General features: G+C 44.1%; 1 protein-coding gene across 3 annotated transcripts in view; it reads right to left on the bottom strand.

The window, feature by feature from the left end:
* LACTB (lactamase beta) overlaps positions 1–23,044 on the bottom strand; it is a 115,664-nt gene extending 92,620 nt beyond the window's left edge. For 2 of the 3 annotated variants that reach the window (XR_013215695.1, XM_077264187.1), the window contains exon 1: positions 22,604–23,044. Coding sequence is in view for 1 of the 3 variants with exons in the window: in XM_077264187.1 (XP_077120302.1) it covers positions 22,604–22,789 (186 nt within the window). In the remaining 2 variants the exon portion in view is untranslated. The remainder of the gene's footprint in view (positions 1–22,603) is intronic. The other variant, XM_077264188.1, reaches the window with a different exon arrangement.
* Between the last annotated feature and the right edge of the window lie 1,976 nt (positions 23,045–25,020).

Here is a 25,020-nt window from a genome sequence, read left to right as displayed (position 1 = left end):
CAACAACTATTGGGGTCCAAATTCTCCTGTTACCCTTGCGAAAATAAAAAATTGCTTGCTAAAACATAATTTTTGAGGAAAGAAAAAATCATTTTTCTTTCCTGAAAAATTATGTTTTAGTAAGTAATTTTTTATTTTCACAAGGGTAACAGGAGAAGTGGACCCCAATATTTGTTGCCCTTTTTGTCCTGAGTACGCTGATACCCCATATGTGGGGGTATACCACTGCCTTGGCACACGTCGGGGCTCGGAAGGGAAGTAGTGACGTTTAGAAATGCAGACTTTGATGGAATGGTCTGCGGGCGTCACGTTGCGTTTGCAGAGCCCCTGATCTGCCTAAACAGTAGAAACCCCCAAGTGACCCCATTTTGGAAACTAGACCCCCCAAGGAACTTATCCAGATGTGTGGTAAGCACTTTGAACCCCCAAGTGCTTCACAGAAGTTTATAACGCAGAGCCGTGAAAATAAAAAATCAGTTTTCTTTCCTCAAAAATTATGTTTTAGCAAGCAATTTTTTATTTTCGCAAGGGTAACAGGAGAAATTAGACCCCAATAGTTGTTGCCCAGTTTGTCCTGAGTATGCTGGTACCCCATATTTGGGGGTAAACCACTGTTTGGGCGCACGTCAGGGCTCAGAAGGGAGGGAGCACCATTTGACTTTTTGAACGCAAGATTGGCTGGAATCAATGGTGGCGCCATGTTGCGTTTGGAGACCCCTGATGTGCCTAAACAGTAGAAACCCCCCACAAGTGACCCCATTTTGGAAACTAGACCCCCCAAGGAACTTATCCAGATGTGTGGTGAGCACTTTGAACCCCCAAGTGCTTCACAGAAGTTTATAACGCAATCATTTTTATTTTCACGGCTCTGCATTGTGAACTTCTTTGAAGCACTTGGGGGTTCAAAGTGCTCACCACACATCTGGATAAGTTCTAGTTTCCAAAATGGGGTCACTTGTGGGGGGTTTCTACTGTTTAGGCACATCAGGGGCTCTGCAAACGTAACATGATGCCCGCAGGCCATTCCATCAAAGTCTGCATTCCAAAACGTCACTACTTCCCTTCTGAGCCCCGACATGTGCCCAAACAGTGGTTCCCCCCCACATATGGGGTATCAGCGTACTCAGGACAAACTGGACAACAACGTTTGGGGTCCAATTTCTCCTGTTACTCTTGTGAAAATAAAAAATTGAGGGCTAAAAAATAATTTTTGAGTAAAGAAAGATGATTTTTTATTTTCACGGCTCTGCGTTATAAACTTCTGTGAAGCACTTGGGGGTTTAAAGTGGTCACCGCACATCTAGATTAGTTCCATGGGAGGTCTAGTTTCCAAAATGGGGTCACATGTGGGAGAGCTCCAATGTTTAGGCACACAGGGGCTCTCCAAACACGACATGGTGTCCGCTAACGATTGGAGCTAATTTTTCATTCAAAAAGTCAAATGGCGCTCCTTCCCTTCCGAGCCCTGCCGTGTGCCCAAACAGTGGTTTACCCCCACATGTGAGGTATCAGTGTACTCAGGAGAAATTGCCCAATAAATTTTAGGATCCATTTTATCATGTTGCCCATGTGGAAATGAACAAATTGAAGCTAAAAGAATTTTTTTGTGAAAAAAAAAGTACTTTTTCATTTTTACGGATCAATTTGTGAAGCACCTGGGGGTTCAAAGTGCTCACTATGCATCTAGATAAGTTCCTTGAGGGGTCTAGTTTCCAAAATGGGGTCACTTGTTGGGGAGCTCCAATCTTTAGGTACACAGGGGCTCTCCAAAAGCGACATGGTGTCCGCTAACGATTGGCGCTAATTATTCATTCAAAAGTCAAATGGCGCTCCTTCCCTTCCTAGCCTTGCCGTGTGCACAAACAGTGGTTCCCCCCCCCCCCATAAGGGGTATCGGCGTACTCAGGACAAATTGTACAATAACTTTTGGGTTCCAGTTTCTCTTTTTACCCTTGGGAAAATAAAAAAATTGTTGGTAAAAGATCATTTTTGTTTCCAAAATTGTGCTGATGTAAAGTAGACATGTGGGTAATGATATTTATTAAGTATTTTGTGTCACATAACTCTCTTGTTTAACAGAAAAATTCAAAATTTGAAAATTGCGAAATTTGAAAATTTTTCTCCAAATTTCCATTTTTTTCACAAATAAATCCAAAAATTATCGACCTAAATTTACCACTAACATGAAGCCCAATATGTCACGAAAAAACAGTCTCAGAACCGCTAGGATCCGTTGAAGCGTTCCTTAGTTATTACCTCATAAAGGGACACTGGTCAGAATTGCAAAAAAAGGCCAGGTCATTGAGGTTAAAATAGGCTGGGTCATGAAGGGGTTAAAGGCAAAAGGAGGTTGGTGGCCTGGCGATACCAAACCCGTGGGTGTACTATATTGCATTCCCAAATGCAACATTTTAGAGTCTGAGTGACGGATGAGGCATATGATGCAGGGGGCAGTTGGTAAAAGAGGGCACAAGCTGTAAGAACCCGGTGGGCTCTTTGGACGTGGGAGGTCTACATACCAACAGAGTGAAGCATCCAACACTTGCTATGATCCTCAAAGAGTGGGATAGAGGTTAAATATATATATATATATATATATATATATATATATATATATATATATATATATATATATATATATATATATATACACATACAGTATATAGTACAGACCAAAAGTTTGGACACACCTTCTCATTTAAAGGTTTTTCTGTATTTTCATGACTATGAAAATTGTACATTTACACTGAAGGCATCAAAACTATGAATTAACTCATGTGGAATTATATACTTAACAAAAAAGTGTGAAACAACTGAAATTATGTCTTGTATTCTAGGTTCTTCAAAGTAGCCACCTTTTGCTTTGATGACTGCTTTGCACACTCTTGGCATTCTCTTGATGAGCTTCAAGAGGTAGTCACCGGGAATGGTTTTCCAACAATCTTGAAGGAGTTCCCAGAGATGCTTAGCACTTGTTTAAATCTTCCAGAGGTATCAGATCCATGTTATATAACAAATTTTTTCCAACATATCTGGATAAATTTCCTGTGCAGGTTAGGTCTAAATGGGAAAGGGACCCTAGGCCCCCTGACAGATGTCCAATGGGTAAATATTCTGGAACAAATCCCTAAGCTGGCCGTCTCTGAGGGACAGCGTTCGCCCCAGCTTTTTCTCCTACATAGGGTCTATAGGACGACTAGTCTCCTGTATAAAATAGGGGTTAGATAAGATGCACCTTTTCCTAGATGTGGTCAGGGAGATGCACATCTTATGCATATGATGTGGGAGTATCAAAAATTATTGGAAGAATATTATAGACCTTGTGAAGAAAGTATATAACATCCAGACACAACCATTATTATCCAATAACCCTGGGTATCTCATGTATAATATACCAAGCTAGAAAATTGTTAGCCTACCACTGGATGGATGCTGCCCCCCCACACCCAACTGTTAGAGAACTTAAGAACAAAATGAACATCAGAATAAATTTGGAAAGAGGCGCGTATCTGAAAAGAAACGCATCACATAAGTTGTATAAGATTTGGAAGCAATGGATAGATGTGCCAGGTCTCCTATCATCAGTGCTGCTCCAAGATAAGAGTGATTGATCAGTTCTTACAATAAACTACAGTAATTTCTTCAAACCACGGGTGGTAATAACTGCTCAACCCTATTCCTCGGATAACCCCGATCAGATACAATTTTCATGATCTGATAATTAACGGTGCTAATTTTAAAGAAAGCACTGGCAAACTGTATATTAGTGCAACCTTTTATTAATAGGGTACAATGATATACCGTTTTTAAAAGTTAGGCATATGTTTTGTGTTGTATTCATCTTTCTTGTTATATGCATAATTGTATATGTTGTAAATGACAAAAATCTTGTTTAAAGGGAACCTGTCACCCTGGTTTTTCACTCGGAGATAAAAATACCGCTACATAGGGCATGAGCTGTGCTTTACAAAAGTGTTTTTTTTCTACCCCGATTCCCCACCTAAGCTGCCGAAATTACTTACCAAAGTCGCCGTTTTCGCTTGTCAATCATGCTGGTCTGGTCATAGGGGCGTGGTGACAAAGCTGTATCTTCCCCCAGATCTTGCTTAGGTTTCCGTTGGTGGCGTAGTGGTTTGCGATTGCGCAGGTGACGAAAAACAGTGCGCTCTGCGCTATATCCCTGGTGATCGGTGGGGGCGGCCATCTTCCTGTGGCCTCGCGTGCGCAGTTGGAGCGCTCTGCTGCCCGGGGCTTCAGGAAAATGGCCGCGGGATGCCACACGTGCGCAGATGGGGATCGCGGCGGCCATTTTCCTGAAGCAGAGTTCGCATCTCGGCTTCAGGAAAATGGCCGCCGCGATCTCCATCTGCGCACGCGCGGCAGCCCGCGGCCATTTTCCTGAAGCCCCGGGCAGCAGAGCGCTCCAAGTGCGCACGCGCGGCCACAGGAAGATGGCCGCCACCGATCACCAGGGATATAGCGCAGAGCGCGCTGTTTTTCGTCACCTGCGCAGTCGCAAACCACTACGCCACCAACGGAAACCTAAGCAAGATCTGGGGGAAGAAACAGCTTTGTCACCATGCCCCTATGACCAGACCAGCATGATTGACAAGCGAAAACGGCGACTTTGGTAAGTAATTTCGGCAGCTTAGGTGGGGAATCAGGGTAGAAAAAAAACACTTTTGTAAAGCACAGCTCATGCCCTATGTAGGTATTTTTATCTCCGAATGAAAAACCGGGGTGACAGGTTCCCTTTAATAAAAATGAACCGGATTTAACCCTTTAACCCCTTCGTGACATGCGCCGTACTAGTACGGCGCTGCCGGCACTGCATTAGTGCCAGCCGCAGTACTAGTACGGCGCATCGATCACCGCGGTCTCGCGCTGAGCGCCGCGGTGATCGGGTGCGGGTGTCAGCTGTATATGACAGCTGACACCCCGCAGCAATGCCCACGATCGGCGCTGTCGCCGATCGCGGGCATTTAACCCCTCTGATGCCGCTGTCAATAGTGACAGCGGCATAGAGGGGGATCGCGCAGGGACGGGGGCTCCCTGCGCTCTCCCACCGGAGCAGCGCGATGAGATCGCGCTGCTCCGGTGACCTGGAAGGAGTCCCCGGATCCAAGATGGCCGCGGGACTCCTTCCGGGTCATAAGATGACCCTGCTTGCCGGCGTCTGCTGAGAATCCTCATAGCAGGCGCCGGCAAGCCTGTGGAACGTGCCTGTCACATCGGTGATCTGACAGAGTGCTGTGCACACGGTCTGATCACCGATCTGTGATGTCCCCCCCTGGGACAAAGTAAAAAAGTTAAAAAAAAAATTTTCCAAATGTGTAAAAAAAAAAAAAAAAAAAAAAATTCCTAAATAAAGAAAAAAAAAATAAATATATTCCCATAAATACATTTCTTTATCTAAATAAAAAAAACACCACACAATAAAAGTACACATATTTAGTATCGCCGCGTCCGTAACAACCCCACCTATAAAACTATATCACTAGTTAACCCCTTCAGTGAACACCGTAAAAAAAAAAAAAAAAAAACGAGGCAAAAAACAACGCTTTATTCTCATACCGCCAAACAAAAAGTGGAATAACACGCGATCAAAAAGACGGATATAAATAACCATGGTACCGCTGAAAACGTCATCTTGTCCCGCAAAAAAAAAGCCGCCATACAGCATCATCAGCAGAAAAATAAAAAAGTTATAGCTCTCAGAATAAAGCGATGCAAAAACAATTATTTTTTATATAAAATAGTTTTTATTGTGTAAAAGCGCCAAAACATAAAAAAATTATATAAATGAGTTATCGCTGTAATCGTACTGACCCGAAGAATAAAACTGCTTTATCCTTTTTACCAAACGCGGAACGGTATAAACGCACCCCCTAAAAGAATTTCAGGAATTGCTGGTTTTTGTTCATTCCGCCTCCCAAAAATCGGAATAAAAAGCGATCAAAAAATGTCATGTACCCAAAAATGGTACCAGCAAAAACGTCAACTCGTCCCGCAAAAAACAAGATCTCACATGACTCTGTGGACCAAAATATGGAAAAATTATAGCTCTCAAAATGTGGTGATGCAAAAACTATTGTTTGCAATAAAAAGCGTCTTTTAGTGTGTGACGGCTGCCAACCATAAAAATCCGCCCAAAAAACGCTATATAAGTAAATCAAATCCCCCTTCATCACCCCCTTAGTTAGGAAAAATAATAAAATTTTAAAAAATATATTTATTTCCATTTTCCCGTTAGGCTACTTTCACACTAGCGTCGGTACGGGGCCGTCGCGCTGCGTCGGCCCGACATACCGACGCATACTGTGCAAGCGCCGCACAACGGGGGCAGCGGATGCTGTTTTTCCACGCATCCGCTGCCCCATTGTGAGGTGCGGGGAGGTGGGGGCGGAGTTCCAGCCGCGCATGCGCGGTCGGAAATGGTGGACCGTCAGCACAAAAAAAGTTACATGTAACGTTTGTTGCTGCCGGCTGTCCGCCACAACACGACGCAACCGTCGCACGACGCTTGCGACGTGTGTCAATACGTCGCTAATGTTAGTCTATGGGGAAAAAACGCATCCTGCAGATGACTTTGCAGGATGCGTTTTTTCGCCAAAACGACGCATTGCGACGTATGCAAAAAAACGCTAGTGTGAAAGTAGCGCTAGGGTTAGGACTAGGGTTAGGGTTGGGGTTAGGGTGTCAGTTAGAATTGGGGAGTTTTCACTGTTTAGGCACATCAGGGGCTCTCCAAACGCGACATGGCGTCCGATCTCAACGCGTTTGTTTGCGTTAAAAACGCATGCGTTTTTATAGAAAAAAAAACAGAACACACTGAAAAGTCACCCACCACCATCAAGGTGATAAAGGGATCCAAACCCTAACCCTAACCCTACCCCTAAACTCATCCCTAACCGTTTAATGAACATTTTCTGACAGTCATAGTGCCACGTATTTCAGTGCCACGTATTTCAGTGCCACGTTATTTCAGTGCCACGTATTTCAGTGCCACGTTATTTCAGTGCCACGTTATTTCAGTGCCACGATATTTCAGTGCCACGTATTTAAGTGCCACGGTATTTCAGTGAAATACGTGGCACTGAAATATCGTGGCATTTACGTGAAATACGTGGCACTTAAATACGTGGCACTTAAATACGTGGCACTTAAATACGTGGCACTTAAATACGTGGCACTTAAATACGTGGCACTTAAATATCGTGGCATGTACATGAAATACGTGGCACTTATATACGTGGCACTTATATACGTGGCCACTGAAATATCGTGGCACTTATATACGTATATACATATATAAACGTATTTCAGTGCCACGTATTTCAGTGCCACGTATTTCAGGTTAGGGGTAGGGTTAGGGGTAGGGTTTTTTGGTTTTTTCTTGTTTTCTTGTGTTTTTCTATAAAAACGCATGCGTCTAAAAAAACGCATGCGTTTTACCGCGATTACATGCGTTTTTTCACACATGCGTTTTTAAAAAAAACTCAAGTGTGAAACCAGCCTTATCCTTGGGAAAATAAAAACATGGGGGCTAAAATATAATTTTCGTGGAAAAAAATATATTTTTTATTTTCGCGGCTCTGCGTTATAAACTGTAGTGAAGCACTTGGGGGTTCAAAGTTCTCACAACACATCTAGATAAGTTCCGTGGGGGGTCTAGTTTCCAATATGGGGTCACTTGTGGGGGGTTTCTACTGTTTAGGTACATCAGGGGCTCTGCAAATGCAACATGACACCTGCAGACCATTCCATCTAAGTCTGCATTTCAAACGGCGCTCCTTCCCTTCCGAGCTCTGCCGTGCGCCCAAACAGTGGTTTATCCCCATATATGAAGTATCAGCGTACTCAGGACAAATTGGACAACAACTTTTGTTGTCCAATTTCTCCTGTTACCCTTGGGAAAATAAAAATGTGGGGGCTAAAATATAATTTTCGTGGAAAAAAAAAAAAAAATATTTTCATGGCTCTGCGTGATAAACTGTAGTGAAACACTTGTTGGTTCAAAGTTCTCACAACACATCTAGATAAGTTCCGTGGGGGGTCTAGTTTCCAATATGGGGTCACTTGTGGGGGGTTTCTACTGTTTATGTACATCAGGGGCTCTGCAAATGCAACATGACACCTGCAGACCAATCCATCTAAGTCTGCATTTCAAACGGCGCTCCTTCCCTTCCGAGCTCTGCCATGCGCCCAAACAGTGGTTCCCCCCCATATATGGGGTATCAGCGTACTCAGGACAAATTGCACAACAACTTTTGTTGTCCAATTTCTCCTGTTACCCTTGGGAAAATAAAAATGTGGGGGCTAAAATATAATTTTTGTGGAAAAAAAAATATTTTTTATTTTCACGGCTCTGCGTGTTAAACTGTAGTGAAACTTGTTGGTTCAAAGTTCTCACAACACATCTAGATAAGTTCCGTGGGGGGTCTAGTTTCCAATATGGGGTCACTTGTGGGGGGTTTCTACTGTTTATGTACATCAGGGGCTCTGCAAATGCAACAAGACACCTGCAGACCAATCCATCTAAGTCTGCATTTCAAACGGCGCTCCTTCACTTCCGAGCTCTGCCGTGCGCCCAAACAGTGGTTCCCCCCAATGTATGGGGTATCAGCGTACTCAGGACAAATTGGACAATAACTTTTGTGGTCCAATTTATCCTGCTACCCTTGGGAAAATAAAAAATTTGGGGCAAAAATATCATTTTTTGTGAAAATTAATATTAATTTTTTTTTACGGCTCTACATTATAAACTTCTGTGAAGCACTTGGAGGTTCAAAGTGCTCACCACACATCTAGATTAGTTCCTTAGAGGGTCTACTTTCCAAAATGGTGTCACTTCTGGGGGTTTCCACTGTTTAGGCACGTCAGGGGCTCTCCAAACACGACATGGGTTCCGATCTCAATTCCAGCCAATTTTGCATTGAAAAGTCAAATGGCGCTCCTTCCCTTCCGAGCTCTGCCATGCGCCCAAACAGTGGTTTATCCCCATATATGAAGTATCAGCGTACTCAGGACAAATTGCACAACAACTTTTGGGGTCCAATTTATCCTGCTACCCTTGGGAAAATAAAAAATTTGGGGCAAAAATATCATTTTTTGTGAAAATTAATATTAATTTTTTTTTACGGCTCTACATTATAAACTTCTGTGAAGCACTTGGAGGTTCAAAGTGCTCACCACACATCTAGATTAGTTCCTTAGAGGGTCTACTTTCCAAAATGGTGTCACTTCTGGGGGTTTCCACTGTTTAGGCACGTCAGGGGCTCTCCAAACACGACATGGGTTCCGATCTCAATTCCAGCCAATTTTGCATTGAAAAGTCAAATGGCGCTCCTTCCCTTCCGAGCTCTGCCATGCGCCCAAACAGTGGTTTATCCCCATATATGAAGTATCAGCGTACTCAGGACAAATTGCACAACAACTTTTGGGGTCCAATTTATCCTGCTACCCTTGGGAAAATAAAAAATTTGGGGCAAAAATATCATTTTTTGTGAAAATTAATATAAATTTTTTTTTACGGCTCTACATTATAAACTTCTGTGAAGCACTTGGAGGTTCAAAGTGCTCACCACACATCTAGATTAGTTCCTTAGAGGGTCTACTTTCCAAAATGGTGTCACTTCTGGGGGTTTCCACTGTTTAGGCACGTCAGGGGCTCTCCAAACACGACATGGGTTCCGATCTCAATTCCAGCCAATTTTGCATTGAAAAGTCAAATGGCGCTCCTTCCCTTCCGAGCTCTGCCATGCGCCCAAACAGTGGTTTATCCCCATATATGAAGTATCAGCGTACTCAGGACAAATTGCACAACAACTTTTGGGGTCCAATTTATCCTGCTACTCTTGGGAAAATAAAAAATTTGGGGCAAAAAGATCATTTTTTGTGAAAATTAATATTAATTTTTTTTACGGCTCCACATTATAAACTTCTGTGAAGCACTTGGAGGTTCAAAGTGCTCACCACACATCTAGATTAGTTCCTTAGAGGGTCTACTTTCCAAAATGGTGTCACTTGTGGGGGTTTCCACTGTTTAGGCACGTCAGGGGCTCTCCAAACACGACATGGGTTCCGATCTCAATTCCAGCCAATTTTGCATTGAAAAGTCAAATGGCGCTCCTTCCCTTCCGAGCTCTGCCATGTGCCCAATCAATGGTTTACCCCAACATGTGGGGTATCGGCGTACTCAGGACAAATTGTACAACAACTTTTTTGGTCCAATTTCTCCTGTTACCCTTGGTAAAATAAAACAAATTGGATCTGAAGTAAAAATTTTGTGAAAAAAAAGTTAAATGTTCAATTTTTTTTAAACATTCCAAAAATTCCTGTGAAGCACCTGAAGGGTTAATAAACTTTTTGAATGTGGTTTAGAGTACCTTGAGGGGTGCAGTTTTTAGAATGGTGTCACTTTTGGACATTTTCTGTCATATAGACCCCTCAAAGTCACTTCAAGTGTGAGGTGGTCCGTAAAAAAAATGGTTTTGCAAATTTTGTTGCAAAAATGAGAAATCGCTGGTCAACTTTTAACCCTTATAACTCCCTAACAAAAAAAAATTATGTTTCCAAAATTGTGCTGATGTAAAGCAGACATGTGGGAAATGTTGTTTATTAACTATATTATGTGATATAACTCTCTAATTTAAGGGCATAAAAACGAAAAATTTGAAAATTGCTAAATTTTCATAATTTTCGACAAATTTCTGTTTTTTTCACAAATAAATGCAAGTCATATCGAAGAAGTTTTACCACTATCATAAAGTACAATATGTCACGAGAAAACAATCTCAGAATCACCAGGATCCGTTGAAGCGTTTCAGAGTTATGACCTCATAAAGTGACAGTGGTCAGAATTGTAAAAATTGGCCGTGTCACTTAGGTGAAAACAGGCTTTGGGGTGAAGGGGTTAATGACCAGGGGTATTTTTGGTTTTGCATTTTAATTTTTTGCTCCTCTTCTTCCCAGAGCCATAACTTTTTATTTATTTTTTTTTATATTTTTTGGTGGGACAAGTTGCACTTTTGAACGACACCATTGGTTTTACCATGTCGCATAAAATTGCAAAAAAAAGAAAGTGCAATCCCACAGTTGTTTCATGTTTTGTGTTTTTTTTTTACTAGGTTCACTGAATGCTAAAACTGACCTGCCATTATGATTCTCCAGGTCATTACGAGTTCATAGACACCAAACATGTCTAGGTTGTTTTGCAGCTAAGTGGTGAAAAAAAATCCAAACTTTGTAAAAAAAAAAAAAAAAAAAAAAAAGTTGCCATTTTCCAAGACCCTTAACGTCTCCATTTTTTGTGATCTCAGGTTGGGTGAGGGCTTATTTTTTGCACGCCGAGCTGACGTTTTTAATGATACAATTTTGGTGTAGATATGATGTTTTGATTGCCCGTAATTGCAATGTTGCAGCGTAATTGCAATGTTGCAGCGACCAAAAAAACGTAATTCTGGAGTTTAAAATTTTTTTCCTTGCTAGGCCGTTTACCGATTGAATTAATTATTTTCATATATTGAAAGATCGGGCGATTCTGAACACGGTGATACCAAATACGTGTATATTTGATTTTTTTATGGTTTTATTTTGAATGGGACAGATTAATATTTTTAAAAACATTTTTTTTTACATTTTACTTGCTTCAATAGTCTCAATGGGAGACTAAAAGCTGCAGTTGTCCGACTGCCTCTGCTACATAGAGCAGGGCTGCAGATATGCTCACTTGCTATGAGCACCGACCACCAGGCGGCGCTCATAGCGATCCAGCAATGACAACCACAGGGGTCTCCTGCTGACCCCGGGTTTTCATGCCAACCCATTGGCGACCCGTGGTCATGTGACATGGGTGCCGGTGGGAGGAGGTAATGACGCGCTTCCTGCGCGTACATGTTAAATGCCGCTGCCAGAGTTTGACAGCGGTATTTAACATGTTAACAGCTGTGGCTGAATCGCGATTCCACCAGCGCCTGTTCTGGGCACAAGTCAGCTGATCAGATCAGCTGTCATGTGCCGGAAAAAGTGTGGATTCCAGCCCTTCTGCCACTGCTCCAGTATCTAGATTGACAGCAAAAGAGACGTCAGGTTAACTAGACCTTGGCAATCAAGGTCCCAGAGTCTGGAGGAAGAGTGGAGAGGCACACAATCCAAGCTACTTGAGGACTCATGTGAAGTTTCCACAATCAGTGATGGTTTGGGGAGCCATGTCATCTGCTGGTGTAGGTCCACTGTGTTTTAATCAAGAAAAAAGTCAGCGCAGCCATCTACCAGAAAGTTTTAGAGCACTTCATACTTCCCTCTGCCTACATGCTTTTTGGAGATGGAAATTTAATTCTCCAGCAGGACTTGGCACCTGCCCACACTGCCAAAATTACCAATACCTGATTTAAAAACAACAGTATCACTGTGCTTGATTGGCCAGCAAACTTGCCTGTCCTTAACCCCATAGAGAATCTATGGGATATTGTCAATAGAAAGATAAGAGACACCAGACCCAACAATGCAGAAGAGCTGAAGGCTGCTATTAAAGCAACCTGGGCTTCTATAACACCTCAGCAGTGCAACAAGCTGATCGCCTCCATGCCACACCGCATTGATGCAGTAATTGATGCAAAAGGAGCCCCGGCCAAGTATTGAGTGCATTTACTGAACATACATTTCAGTAGGCCAACATTTCGGATTTTAAAATCATTTTTTCAAGCTGGTGTTATAAAGTATTCTAATTTACTGAGATAATGACTTTTGGGTTTTCACTGGCTGCAAGCCATAATCATCAACATTAACAGAAATAAACACTTGAAATAGATCCCTGTGTTTGCAATGACTATATATGAGTTTCACTTTTTGTATTGAAGAACTGAAATAAATTAACTTTTTGATGATATTCTAATTTTGTGAGAAGCACCTGTATCATCATATTACTATTCTGAGTGCTCGTTCGCCCACTAAATTGTTGTGGGAACACTTCCTTGCACCTGTATGTGATATATGCATCATTCATACCATGGCCTTTATTTGAGAATAAACATATATTCTCAGTTTATATTATACTAGCTGAAGAGCCTGGCGTTGCCTGGGCATAGTAAATATCTGTAGTTAGTTATAGCACCTCACTTCTCTTATTTTCCCATCACACCACTCATTTTCCCCCTCACATCTTTCATTTTCCCCCTCACTTCTCTCATTTTCTCCCTTGCACCTCTCATTTTCCCCTCACACCTCTCATTTTCCCTCACTCCTCTTATTTTCCCTCACTCCTCTCATTCCCCCCTCACATCTGTCATTTTCTGATTATTCCACTATTTTCCCTCACACCTCTCATTTTCACCTCACACCTCTCATTTTCCCCTGAGTATATACGTTTGTCATCTCCCTTATATATAATATACACCTGTATGTCATCTCTTCCTGTATATTGTATATACCTATGTGTCATCTCCTCCTGTATATAGTATATACCTGTATGTCATCTCTTCTGTATATAGTATATACCTGTATGTCATCTCCTCCTATATATAGTATATACCTGTATGTCATCTCCTGTATATAGTATATACCTGTATGTCATCTCCTCCTATATATAGTATATACCTGTATGTCATCTCCTGTATATAGTATATACCTGTATGTCATCTCCCCTGTATATAGTATATACCTGCTGTATATCATCTCCTCCTGTATATACCCATGTGTCATCTCTTTTATATAGTATACACTGCATGCAGAATTATTAGGCAAGTTGTTTTTTGGATCACATGATACTTTTTATACATGTTGTCCTACTCGAAGCTGTTCAGGCTTGAGAGCCAACTACAAATTAAGTAAATCCGGTGATGTGCATCTCTGCAATGAGGAGGGGTCTTGTCTAATGACATCAAAACCCTATATAAGGTGTGCTTAATTATTAGGCAACTTCCTTTCCTTTGGCAAAATGGGTCAGAAGAGAGATTTGATGGGCTCTGAAAAGTCCAAAATTGTGAGATGTCTTGCAGAGGGATGCAGCAGTCTTGAAACTGCCAAACTTTTGAAGCGTGATCACCGAACAATCAAGCGTTTCATGGCAAATAGCCAACAGGGTCGCAAGAAGCGTGTTGGGCAAAAAAGGCGCAAAATAACTGCCCATGAATTGAGGAAAATCAAGCGTGAAGCTGCCAAGATGCCATTTGCCACCAGTTTTGCCATATTTCAGAGCTGCAAAGTTACTGGAGTAACAAAAGCACAAGGTGTGCGATACTCAGGGACATGGCCAAGGTAAGGAAGGCTGAAAAACGACCACCTTTGAACAAAAAACGTAAGATAAAATGTCAAGACTGGGCCAAGAAATATCTTGAGACTGACTTTTCAAAGGTTTTATGGACTGATGAAATGAGAGTGACTCTTGATGGGCCAGAGGCTGGATCAGTAAAGGGCAGAGAGCTCCACTCCGACTCAGACGCCAGCAAGGTGGAGGTGGGGTACTGGTATGGGCTGGTATCATCAAAGATGAACTTGTGCGACCTTTTTGGGTTGAGGATGTGGTGAAGCTCAACTCCCAGACCTACTGCCAGTTTCTGGAAGACAACTTCTTCAAGCAGTGGAGCAGGAAGAAGTTGGTATCGTTCAATAAAAACATGATTTTCATGCAGGACAATGCTCCATCAGATGCCTCCATCTACTCCACAGCGTGGCTGGCCAGTAAAGGTCTCAAAGAAGAAAAAATAATGACATGGCCCCCTTGTTCACCTGATCTGAACCCCATAGAGAACCTGTGGTCCCTCATAAAATGTGAGATCTACAGGGAGGGAAAATAGTACACCTCTCGGAACAGTGTCTGGGAGGCTGTGGTGGCTGCTGCACGCAATGTTCATCGTAAACAGATCAAGCAACTGACAGAATCTATGGATGGAAGGCTGTTAGTGTCATAAAGAATAGGTGACTATATTGGTCAGGTCACTAATTTTTTGGGGTTTTGTTTTTGCATGTTAGAAATGTTTATTTCTAAATTTTGTGCAGTTATATTGGTTTACTTGGTGAAAATATACAAGTGAGATGGGAATATATTTGGTTTTTATTAAGTTGCCTAATAATTCTGCACAGTAATAGTTACCTGCACAAACAGATATCCTCCTAAGATAGCCAAATCTAAAAATAACCCACTCCAACTTCCAAAAATATTAAGCTTTGATATTTACGACTTTTTTGGGTTGATTGAGAACATAGTTGTTGATCAATAATAAAAATAATCCTCTAAAATACAACTTGCCTAATAATTCTACACGCAGTGTATACCTGTATGTCATCTCCTCCTGTATATAGTATATACCTGTATGTCATCTCCTCCTGTATATACCTATGTGTCATCTCCTCTTTTATATAGTATATACCTGTATGTCATCTCCTCCTGTAAATAGTATATACCTGCTGTGTGTCATCTCCTCCTGTATATAGTATATATCTGTATGTCATCTCCTCCTATATATAGTATATACCTGTAAGTCATCTCCTCCTGTATATAGTATATACCTGTATGTCATCTCTACCTATATATAGTATATACCTGTATGTCATCTCCTCCTATATATAGTATATACCTGTGTGTCATCTTCTCCTGTATATAGTATATACCTGTGTGTCATCTCCTCCTGTATATAGTATATACCTGTATGTCATCTCCTCCTATATATAGTATATACCTGTATGTCATCTCCTCCTGTATATAGTATATACCTGTAAGTCATCTCCCCTGTATATAGTATATACCTGTATGTCATCTCCTCCTATATATAGTATATACCTGTATGTCATCTCCTCCTGTATATAGTATATACCTGTATGTCATCTCCTCCTGTATATACCTGTGTCATCTCCCCCTGTATATAGTATATACCTGTGTGTCATCTGCTCCTGTATATAGTATATACCTGTGTGTCATCTCCCCTGTATATAGTATGTACCTGTATGTCATCTCCTCCTGTATTAGACCTTGTTCACATGTTATTTGGTCAGTATTTTTACCTCAGTATTTGTAAGCTAAATTGGCAGCCTGATAAATTCCCAGCCAACAGGAAGCCCTCCCCGGCAGTATATGTTAGCTCACACATACACATAATAGACAGGTCATGTGACTGACAGCTGCCATATTTCCTATATGGTACATTTGTTGCTCTTGTAGTTTGTCTGCTTATTAATCAGATTTTTATTTTTGAAGGATAATACCAGACTTGTGTGTGTTTTAGGGCGAGTTTCATGTGTCAAGTTGTGTGTCTTAAGTTGCGTGTGGCGACATGCATGTAGCGACTTTTGTGAGATGAGTTTTGTGTGGCGACATGCATGTAGCAACTTTTTGTGTGTCGAGTTGCATGTGACAGGTTAGTGTAGCAAGTTGTGTGCAGCAAGTTTTGCGCATGACGAGTTTTGTGCGTGGCGAGTTTTATGTGTGGTGCGTTTTGAGTATGTGCAAGTTTTGTGTGAGGCAACTTTTGCATGTGTTGCAACTTTTGTGCATGTGGCAATTTTTCCGCGTGTGCAAGTTTTGCGTGTGGCGAGTTTTCCATGAGGTGAGTTTTGCACGTGTGGCGAGTTTTGCGTGAGCCTAGTTTTGCATGTGGCGAGTTTTGAGCGGTGACTTTTGTGTTTCGACTTTTATGTGGCGAGATTGGTATATGTGTGGTGAAATGTGTGCTGAGGGTGGTATATGTGTTTAAGCAAGTGGCAGTGTGTGGCGCATTTTGTGTGTGTGTGTGTGTGTTCATATCACCGTGTGTGGTGAGTATCCCATGTCGGGGCCCCACCTTAGCAACTGTACGGTATATACTCTTTGGCGCCATTGCTCTCACTCTTAAAGTCCCCCTTGTTCACATCTGGCAGCTGTCAATTTGCCTCCAACACTTTTCCTTTCACTTTTTCCCCATTATGTAGATAGGGGCAAAATTGTTTGGTGAATTGGAACGCGTGGGGTTAAAATTTCGCCTCACAACATAGCCTATGACGCTCTCAGGGTCCAGATGTGTGACTGTGCAAAATTTTGTGGCTGTAGCTGCGACGGTGCAGATGCCAATCCCGGACATACACACACACATTCAGCTTTATATATTAGATTATATTTTTGAGTAAAATGTAAATTGTTCTTTTATTCTATAAACTTCTGACAACATGTCTCTGAAGATCCAAGCAATAAATTTTGTATTTTTTTTCTGACAAAGAAAAATGGTCAAAATAAAAACAAACAAACAGGGCTTTCAGACCTCAAATAATGCAAAGAAAACAAGTTCATAATCATTTAGAAACAGCAATACTAATGTTTTAACTCATTAAGAGTTCAGAAATCAATATTTTGTGGAATAACCATGATTTTTATTCACAGCTTTCATGTGTCTTGGCATACTTTCCACCACTCTTTCACACTGCTTCTGGCACAAAAATTTAAGCAGTCCTTTTTTTTTATGGCTTTTGACCTCATGATTACATTCCAGAGATTTTCAATGGGGCTCAGGTCTGGAGATTGGGCTGCCCATGACAGGGTTTTGATGTGGTGGTCTCTTAATTTTTGCCAGAGCTGTATATATGTCCTTCAAACCTCACGTCCAAGCTCTTGCCACCTCCTGTCGCCTCCAACTCAAAAATATTGCCAGAATCCGTTCCTTCCTCAGTTCACAATCTACCAAAACTCTTGTGCATGCTCTCATCATCTCCCGCCTCGATTACTGCAACACCCTCCTCTGTGGCCTCCCCCGCTAACTCTCTTGCACCACTCCAGTCTGTCCTCAACTCTGCTGCCCGCCTAATCCACCTCTCTCCTCGCTACTCCCCTGCTTCTCCCCTCTGCAAATCCCTCCACTGGCTCCCAATCCCCCAACGAATCCAGTTCAAACTACTAACACTGATCTACAAAGACATCCATAACCTGTCCCCTCCCTATATCTCTGAACTAATCTCCCACTATCTCCCCTCACGTAATCTTCGTTCATCCCAAGACCTCCTACTCTCCTCCACACTTATTCGTTCCTCACACAATCGCTTCCAAGATTTCTCCCGAATATCCCCCATCCTCTGGAATTCCATGCCTCAACACGTCCGATTATCTACCACCCTCGGATCCTTCAGACGGAACCTGAAAACCCATCTCTTCAGGAAAGCCTACAGCCTACAATAACCGAGCCGCCGCCTCACCACCGCCAGAGCCGCCGCCTCACCCCTACCTTCTGTTTCTTCCCCACTATCCCATAGAATGTAAGTCCGCAAGGACAGGGTCCTCTCCCCTCTGTACCAGTGTGTCACTGTAAATTATATCTATAACTCTGTATGTAACCCCTTTCTCATGTACAGCACCATGGAATTAATGGTGCTATATAAATAAATAATAAATAATATTATATATATATATATATATATATATATATATATATACATACATACATACACACACACATACATATATATTTGTAGTGTGGCTAATGGTTGCGTAGTCAATGGAAGGTATGTGTCGCAAATATAGCTTGTCTCTGTGATGTAACCTGGAGTATTTTCTCTGGTGCATGAAAGCACCAAGAGGTTCGTTTGGTGCACCTGGGACCAGGTTACGGGTAGGTGCGATAGATAGGCGGGTCTAGCTACCCACATACCTCACCTCTGGGTGTGGTAACAGCCTTTATAATGGAGGCTGTTGTTTGGCATGTGGTCTTTGTGTTGGCAGGGAGAAGGCTTCCTATGGGTGTTTGGCTCCAGACCGAGCCTGAATACTGGACACTACCCCGGCCTGGGCACTCACAGTCCTGGCGGAGCAGAGCCCTGCTATGGACATGAGTATTTTCTTAGCTCAAAAAAGATAAAGGGAACACTAAAATAACACCCCAACAACAACAGGTTGAAATGATAGGCAATTAGCAAGACAACCCCTATAAGGGAGTGGTTCTGAAGGGGTGACCACAGACTATTCCTCTGTTCTCATCCTTTTTGGCTGTTGTTTTGGTCACTTTTACATTTTTTCATTGCTCTCACCCGTCGAGGGACTGTACAGTAGCATGAGGCGGTGTCTACAACCCACAGAAGTTGCTCAGGTAATGCAGCTCATCTAGGATAGCACATCAATGTGAGCTATGACAAGACGTTTAGCTGTCTGTCAGCAGTGTCCAGAGCATGGAGCAGATACCAGGAGACAGGCCAGTACATCAGGAGATGTGGAGGGCAACTGCAGTACCACCTCTATGCTGATGACACTCAGATCTACCTCTCTGGCCCAGACGTCACCGCTCTGCTGTCCAGAATCCCAGAGTGCCTATCAGCCATATCCTCCTTCTTCTCTCGCTTCCTCAAACTCAATGTGGACAAATCTGAACTCATCATCTTTCCTCCATCCCACAGATCTTCCTTACCTGACCTATCTATCGCTATCAATGACATCATGCTTTCCCCCGTACCGGAAGTCCGCTGCCTAGGAGTAACCTTCGACTCTGCCCTGTCCTTCAAACCGCACATCAAAGCTCTTTCCACCTCCTGTCGCCTCCAGCTCTAAAATATCTCCAGAATCCATCCTTTCCTCAACCGTCAATCTACTAAAATGCTTGTGCATGCCCTCATCATCTCCCGCCTTGACTACTGCAACATCCTTTTCTGCGGCCTCCCTGCTAACACCCTTGCACCTCTCCAGTCCATCCTCAACTCTGCTGCCAGACTAATCAATCTCTGTCATCGCTTCTCCTCCGCTTCCCCCCTCTGCAAATCTCTTCACTGGCTCCCATTCCCTCAGTGTATCCAGTTCAAATTACTAATACTGACGTACAAAGCCATCCATAACCTGTCTCCTCCATATATCTCTGAACTAATCTCCTGATATCTGCCCTCACGTAATCTCCGGTCCTCCCGAGACCTCCTTCTCTCCTCCACACTTATTCGCTCCTCATCCAATCGACTCCAAGACTTCTCCCGAATATCCCCCATCCTCTGGAATTCTTTGCCCCAACACATCCGACTATCAACCACATTCGGATCCTTCAGACGGAACCTGAAAACTCACCTCTTCAGGAAAGCCTACAGCCTGCACTGACCCTGCTGCCTCCTCATCACTACCGGAGCTACCGCCTCACCAACACCGAAGCTCCTGCAACCCCCAACCTACTGTCTCCTTCCCCACCATCCTGCAGAATGTAAGCCCGCAAGGGCAGGGTCCTCGCCCCTCTGTACCAGTCTGTCATTGTTAGTTTGCTTACTGTAAGTTATATCTGTAATTTGTATGTAACCCCTTCTCATGTACAGCACCATGGAATCAATGGTGCTATATAAATAAATAAATAATAATATATTGATTATATACTGGTTATTGACTGTGCACTTGTTTGTGATATTTTTTCCAGCATTTAAGGGTCTATTGATAGTATTCAATATCGGTGGGATACATATTATTGATTTGATGCAGGTGTTATAGGCAATGGTTTGTTTTTCATTGGTTTTAGATACGGTAGTACTAAGATTTCATTTAATAAAATATATTTTTGTATTATATGTAGATGCGCTTAGCAATTTGCAGAACTCTTTCTTCTCCCCCTTTTTTGTACTTCTAAACACAATGACACAGATTTATCAAATTACGCCACAGTTCTGACGTAAATCGCCTTAAAAAGGCACATTTTTAAGTAAGACAGAGTAGAGCGAATATTTTGTAACTTTTGCCATTTTCCCACCAGTTTCTGCGCACTGTCCTATACAGAGAAACTAATGGTATGCAGGCGAGTACAGGCCAGACAAGGCTGAAAGAAGACCTGTGGCCCCCCTCTAGCTAGTGAGTAGGGGCCTGTGGGAACATTACAGTATACATCGGGAAAAGAGCACGCTGCATACTGTAGGCTAAGGGCGCAGATAGAGTGAGCAGGCACGGAGAGAGAGAGCGCAGGCACGGAGAGAGAGAGCGCAGGCACAGAGAGAGAGCGCAGGCACAGAGAGAGAGCGCAGGCACAGAGAGAGAGCGCAGGCACGGAGAGAGAGAGAGAGCAGGCACGGAGAGAGAGAGAGAGAGCAGGCACGGAGAGAGAGAGAGAGAGCAGGCACGGAGAGAGAGAGAGAGAGCAGGCACGGAGAGAGAGAGAGAGCAGGCACGGAGAGAGAGAGAGAGAGCAGGCACGGAGAGAGAGAGAGAGCAGGCACGGAGAGAGAGAGAGCGCAGGCACGGAGAGAGAGAGAGCAGGCACGGAGAGAGAGAGAGAGCAGGCACGGAGAGAGAGAGAGAGCAGGCACGGAGAGAGAGAGAGAGCAGGCACGGAGAGAGAGAGAGAGCAGGCACGGAGAGAGAGAGAGCGCAGGCACGGAGAGAGAGAGAGCGCAGGCACGGAGAGAGAGAGAGCAGGCACGGAGAGAGAGAGAGAGCAGGCACGGAGAGAGAGAGAGAGCAGGCACGGAGAGAGAGAGAGAGCAGGCACGGAGAGAGAGAGAGAGCAGGCACGGAGAGAGAGAGAGAGCAGGCACGGAGAGAGAGAGAGAGCAGGCACGGAGAGAGAGAGAGAGCAGGCACGGAGAGAGAGCAGGCACGGAGAGAGAGCAGGCACGGAGAGAGAGCAGGCACAGAGAGAGAGCAGGCACGGAGAGAGAGAGCGCAGGCACGGAGAGAGAGAGAGCGCAGGCACGGAGAGAGAGAGAGCGCAGGCACGGAGAGAGAGAGAGCGCAGGCACGGAGAGAGAGAGAGCGCAGGCACGGAGAGAGAGAGAGCGCAGGCACGGAGAGAGAGAGAGCGCAGGCACGGAGAGAGAGCAGGCACGGAGAGAGAGCAGGCACGGAGAGAGAGCAGGCACGGAGAGAGAGAGAGCGCAGGCACGGAGAGAGAGAGAGAGCAGGCACGGAGAGAGAGAGCAGGCACGGAGAGAGAGAGCAGGCACGGAGAGAGAGAGCAGGCACGGAGAGAGAGCAGGCACGGAGAGAGAGAGAGCGCAGGCACAGAGAGAGAACGCGCAGGCACAGAGAGAGAACAGAGTCTTACTTCTGAAAACAAAAGGCTAGGGTGTTGAAATGCCAACTACCTGATCCTGCTCTCCCCTGGTTTTGCCAAAGCCATTGGAGGCGGCTTACTTTAGCCTGTAGGTGCATGATGATGATGATGATGATAAATTATATGGACAGGTGTGACTGTGACTTAGGCCGGGGACATACTTGCGAGTGCAATGCGAGAAACTCGCGCATCAATACCTGGCACTGCCAGCGGCTCTAAGGATTGGAGCATTCAGCTACATAGAAATACATGCAGCCGCACACTCCGGTCCCGATGCCGGGTGTTGATGCGCGAGTTTCTCGCATTGCACTCGCAAGTGTGACCCCGGCCTTAAAGGGGTTGTCCAGAGACACTTTCCATACCAACCAGTTTGGAGAGTAACATGCAGGGGTCCTAATAATTAGAGAGGGGCCCACATGGTGGCTTCTGGGCCGCCCTCCTCGCAGTTATGTCTTTCCACGCCTTTTTATACTGAGTGGAAGAATATTCCCGGACAAGCCCCCTACATTACAATAGTCCTGTCCCGACTCCCCACAGACTCCAGTGACCTGTCAGATATGCACCCAACACTGCCAGGCCCACAGAATACAGCGCTGCAGAGCACGTTGGCGCCACACACTGCTCCGTGCGGCTCGTCCTGCCGTTACCTTCACTCTGCTGAGCAGCTCCCTGCTCCGGACTATTGCAGCGCTGTAGGCCTCACGGACTTTCCTGTGTTTCTTCCCGTCTTCCTCTACGGGCCCTTCAGCAACTTTAGCTGCTGCTACAGCGAGACCGAGACCGAGCAAGACCCGGGGAAGGCCGCGGGCGGGTCGCGTTATTCGGGAGAACATAGTCGGGCGCCCGGCACCTCCTCGTCCTAAATGTTACACACAAAACCGGGCTCTAAAACAGGAGAGACCGAGGAGGGCTGGGCCTTAGATTCCCCCCTGCAGAGATTTGGTACAGACCACTACTATAATAAAGTACCGCAGGACTAAGCCAAAGGCGCATTCGGGGGGAGCACTGTCACTATAGTGAGAGGCAGAAAGCCTGGAATTCATAGTCTATATAGTTTACAATGGTTAGTTACGTAGACAGTGACATTATTCCGATCAGTGTCTGCTCGAACCGAGCTCTGTGCAGAGCTAAAAAGAAACCAGAAACACAAAGGAGTCATTGGTTTTTCTTCACCAGTCGTAAACACTGTGGACATCTAAAGCACGTTAGGCTGTGTTCACACATTGCGTTTTGCCGCAGTTTTATGTAAGTATTTACGACTAGTGAAGAAAAACCAATTACTGTTTTCTGGTTTCTTTTTAGCTCTGCGGAACAAAACGCAGTGAAAGTGCTGAAAACCAGACCTATCTGCTGATCACCAGAGAATTCCGCTTTTTGTCTTTTCTTAACCCGCTATACTGTTCCTGAGTAGCCATGAGGGAACATCGTCGGCTCCCTCCTTATTCAGCAAGCTATAGCGCTTACCGACTAGCTGCAGAGGGAACCCGGATACCTGGAGCGCTCCGACAATCAGGTGTCCTAATACACGGGCTCTCCATGCATGTACTAGGAGGCTGCCCTCACACTAGCAGGATTTGGTCAGGATTTTACATCAGTATTTGGTCAGTATTTTTCATCAGTATTTGGTCAGTATTTTACATCAGTATTTGGTCAGTATTTTACATCAGTATTTGTAAGCCAAAACCAGGAGTGGGTGATAAATGCAGAAGTGGTGACGTGTTTCTATTATACTTTTCCTCTAATTGTTCCACTCCTGGTTTTGGCTTACAAATACTGATGTAAAATACTGACCACATACTGCTAGTGTGACGGCAGCCTGACTGACACAGCATGCAGCTGCGGGGCCAAACAGATGATTATCGGAGCGCTCCAGGTATCCAGGTTACCGATGCAGCTTTTCGGGAAGCGCTATAGCTTGCCGAATAAGGAGGGAGCTGATGATGTTCTCTCATTTCTAATCCTGAGGTAAGGGCCTTTTTTTCTTAAAGGGGTTGTCAATTCTAATCCGATATGTTTGCAGTCACTTTGTGTCACTGCAGAGTTTGGGGTATGTGCACACGCAGCGGATTCGCAGCAGCTTTCCATGCATTTACAGTACCATGTAAACCTATGGAAAACAAAATCCGCAGTCCCCATGCTGCAGAAAAAAACGCGCGGAAACGCTGCGTTGCTTATTCCACAGCATGTCAATTCTTTGTGCAGATTGCGCAGCGGTTTACACCTGCTCCATAATAGGAATCCGCAGGTGTAAAACCGCAGGTTGAATCGGCACAAAATCCGCAAAAAAAATCGCGGTAATTCCGCAGTGCGGTTTACCGGCGGATTTACAAAAACAGGTGCGGAAAAATCCGCAGAGGTTCCATTGACGTGTGCACATACCCTTACTTCCCCCAGTTCACATACTGTGTGATGCGGAGATTCGCTGGTTTCTGAGCCAGGACCGGAGTGTATGTATGAGTTAGGCCGGGATCACACACAGCGAGATACGGCCAAGTCTCGCAGGTTAAAACCAAGCTCTGGCACTCCAGAGCGGAGCGTGCGGCCGCATAGCAATACATGGAGCTGCACGCTCCGCTCTGGAGTGCTGGTGCCAGAGCTTGTTTTTAACCTGCGAGACTCGGCCGTATCTCGCTGTAGTGTGACTCTGGCCTTATACATATTCTCGGCCAGTGGGCTCGGCCTCACTTCCATACATACTCTCCGTTCCTGGCTCAGAAACCTGCAGCGCGCAGTGCATGAACTGGGCGTATTCATAAGTCTGTAGTCACACAGAGTAACTGCAGACTTATCGATTTGAACCGGACAACCCCTTTAAGTGCTATTTTTGGTCTTTACTAAGTGGGTGTGGCTTACTTGGGTATCGGGGCGTGTCATTTGCCTGCTCTGCATAATTACCCTGTAAGCCACACCCCCTTAGTAAAGACCATAAAAATTAGCGCTAAATGAAAAGGCCCATATCTCTGGAAGTATATTGCAGATTATAAAAATAGGAAAAAACTGCAAGACTCTCAGGAACAGAAGTAATAAAATAAACTCAAAATCTGGCTTCTTTTGACCTAGTGAC

Source organism: Ranitomeya variabilis, chromosome 5, assembly GCF_051348905.1.
Source record: "Ranitomeya variabilis isolate aRanVar5 chromosome 5, aRanVar5.hap1, whole genome shotgun sequence".
NCBI classification, from domain to species: Eukaryota; Metazoa; Chordata; class Amphibia; order Anura; family Dendrobatidae; genus Ranitomeya; species Ranitomeya variabilis.
The sequence above is the reverse complement of the archived record's forward strand: the minus strand, read 5'-3'. Positions and strand labels throughout refer to the sequence as shown.